This window comes from Nelumbo nucifera, chromosome 5 (assembly GCF_055504915.1).
Source record: "Nelumbo nucifera cultivar China Antique chromosome 5, China Antique-T2T, whole genome shotgun sequence".
NCBI lineage: Eukaryota > Viridiplantae > Streptophyta > Magnoliopsida > Proteales > Nelumbonaceae > Nelumbo > Nelumbo nucifera.
In genome coordinates, this window is record NC_142653.1 from 51266538 (window position 1) to 51269673 (window position 3136).

The 3136-nt window shown below is 39.1% G+C and overlaps 1 protein-coding gene across 1 annotated transcript; it reads left to right on the forward strand.

Annotated features, from left to right (window-relative positions):
* Positions 1-1362: 1362 nt before the first annotated feature.
* Positions 1363-2752, forward strand: LOC148791608 (uncharacterized). Its single transcript, XM_088888258.1, has 2 exons — positions 1363-1797; positions 1877-2752. The coding sequence occupies exons 1-2, from the start codon at positions 1363-1365 to the stop codon at positions 2465-2467; spliced, it is 1026 nt and encodes a 341-aa protein (XP_088744384.1). The 3' UTR covers positions 2468-2752.
* The last annotated feature ends 384 nt before the right edge of the window (positions 2753-3136 follow it).

A 3136-nucleotide genomic window follows, 5' to 3' on the forward strand; every position in this document is an offset into this window, starting at 1 on the left:
TGGGACGATCCAAAATAGTCCAAAATATTCATTGGATTATATTGAACCTAACTCATTTATAATGGATTCACATTGGGCTGGATCGGGTCGGCCAAATCCAGTCCAACAGAGACCCCTTACCTGAAGGTAGGGTTTGGACTGCCCACCCAATGGGGGCAGTATTTGTATTTGAGAAGGATTTAGTATATGACCAGAGGGATGAGTATAATTTCAGAAGCATGTGGCAAGTGTCTGTCATTGTTGGAAACCTCAAGTGGCTTCTGTCTGACTTACAAATTAAAACTATATCACATTTCAAACACTGGACACCAGTACTGATCGAATACCATTGATTATTTCTTTGGGAAGACATGAGCATTTCTATTCTATTCTTTTCATTTAACCTCCCTGCTCTTGTCATATAGGGATTCACGTTGGATCTCGTTCCATTTCTGGGAACGAGGCAGATGAGCAGCACAATGGCTCCCCGCAAGGGATCTACCTTGTCATCATGACAAGAGGTTAATTCCAATCCATACATGCTATTGTTATATCTAAAGATGCAACAATAGAATCACGTTAGTTAATTAATACTCATTTTAACCTATTTTGGTTTTTTTAAAATTGCAGTGCTCCAGAGCGTGGAACAACTATTGTTGAAGATCCCTCAAGTGTTGGGTAATGACAATTATGTATGCTTATTGTGTTACATTACATGTTACTTCTAGTGATGTTTGCAACTGTGATCGATTTTCAAAAAACTGTGTCACATTGGATTTATATAGGCATTTCAATAAGGTTCAGGCGTTTATTGAAAAATCAGGCATGTTTCATAAATGGGACTTCATCGATGCCTGAAACGCTAAATTTGGTGTTTCATGCATCAGTGAACCATTGCTCCCAATAGTTGACTGATGTGTATCCTATATGGCGCTTACCTGTCAATACATATATGAAAAACGGTGATAAGAATCATCTTACCAAAAATCAAGTGTTACTCACTGCCTATATGGCATAAGTGTTTTTTTTTTAAAAAAAAAACGGGTCTTGAAAGCATGGATGTTTTTTCTTGAAAATCTGTCCAAAAAACGCCCACCCTTCCAAACACCATCTTAAAAACCAACTAATTAATGGTCTGGTCATAGTTGTGTTCCTATTTCCTCTGGTTCGAAAACACCCCACATACGGAATCACCCATTCTGTATGTTATTGCTGGTTCTGAAACCATCATTAATATATATATATATATATATATACATGGCATGGTTTCAGAATCAACATTAATATATATGGTGTAGTTTTGAAATCAACCATACCACCCTTTTCAGAATCACAAACCAAACACCACTTAGAATATTGTCAAACAATTTTCAACTTCCATGCATGCTAGATGTCAAGAAGCTGCGTGACATGAAGATCAAGCATAAACAAGCACCTCGACTACTCAAAGAACTTTTCAGTCGAGTCCTGGAGCTAAATGATCACTTTAAGATTGAGGAATCACTTGGGCCATCACTAGTCTGTGCTGCAGAGAATGGGATCATTGAGTTCTTCATCGAAGCTCTCCACTCTTATCCTCTTCTGCTACGGTATAGAGATAATGATCTGAGCAGTTTACAACGCATTGCAATCACGAATCGGCAAGAGAACATCTTCAGATTCTTTAAAAAGTTGCCCACTTGGGATGGAGAGGGGTTATCACTTGATGCTTCTATGAACACAATGTTGCATTTGGTAGGAGAGTTAGCACCTTCCAATCGCCTCAACCTTATTCCTGGAGCAGCCCTACAAATGCAGAGAGAGCTCCAATGGTTTGTGGTAATATTTCTTTAACACTATATATTTTCTCTCTTACTTCATCTTCTCACTCAAAAATTATTCTAACTGATCACCACAGGAAGTGGAGAAGATGGTGCCTCCATATTTTAGAGAATATAAAAAAAAGAAAGGAATGACAGCGTATACATTATTTAGCAAAGAGCATAAAGAGTTGGTTAGCGAGGGAGAGAAATGGATGAAAGAAACAGCAGCTTCATGCACAATTGTAGCTACTCTTGTCATCACAATAATGTTTGCTGCAGCCTTTACCGTGCCAGGTGGCAACAAAGAGAGCGAAGGTGTCCCCCTTTTGTTGCGTACCAAACCCTTCATGGTATTCGTGATATCAGATGCATTATCTCTGTTTTCTTCCACAACTTCAGTGCTCATGTTCCTTTCCATTCTTACTTCTCGCTACACAGAAGAAGCCTTTCTGGAATCTCTGCCTAGAAAGCTAATACTTGGACTTGTTACACTCTTTGTCTCTCTAGCTGCTATGATGGCAGCATTCTGTGCCACCATTTTTATCTTGCTCGATGGTCACTTAAGATGGATTTCCATTGTGCTGGCTTCATTTGCTTCCTTTCCGGTGACTATGTTTTTGTTATTGCAACTTCCTCTCTTCGTCGACATGGTGCGCTCCACATATTTTTCCAATATCTTTGAATGATCTGAAATCTCATGTTTGAATTTGTTGGATTATTTGTCAGCAAGTCATAAGTTGAGAAAGTTGGATTATTTTTATGTGGATAAAATGGTAATAACGGATCTCAGAGGAGCCGAGTGTGTCATCGGGTTCACTCCTTCCAGTGCTTTTTAATTAGTATTGGGTTTGCATATTGCGGTTTTGGTTCCTTTGCAAGGTCCTTGGAGTGAGTTTTGAGCTTTCTACTGAGGTGTGTTCAGTGGGGCCAGGTATTGTTTGATATTTGATCGGTCTTTTTTTGTGGTTGGATGCTGGATCTATTTGTATTTCCTTTCTTTTAATAAAATTTTTATTCACTATCGAAAAATAGTTTTTTTTTTGTTTTTTTTTTCTGTATATAGATGGTGATCGGGTTAACTTTTCTAATTTATGATAAAATCAACTCATTGAGATGCAGATCATGTGTCTTGTAGTCAGACCTGTTCATGGGCCGGGCTTTTATTCTTCATAAACATGATTTGTTAAGGCCTGAGCCTGAAGCCCGATCTAACAGAAGAAAGAACTCATTGCGGATGACTGTGCTCGTTGGTGCTGAGTTCGCGTCTGTGAAAGAGAGAGAGAGAGAGAGAGAGAGGGAGAGAGAGAGGATTCACCACTGCCGTCGGTGCTGAGTTCGCGGTGAGCTGCGATTTT

Excerpts from the sequence above, each read along its gene's own strand:
- LOC148791608 (XM_088888258.1), top strand. The coding sequence starts at position 1,363 with ATGCTAGATGTCAAGAAGCTGCGTGACATGAAGATCAAGCATAAACAA. Across the intron at positions 1,798-1,876 it reads GAGAGCTCCAATGGTTTGTG|GAAGTGGAGAAGATGGTGCC; the intron begins GTAATATTTCTT and ends TGATCACCACAG.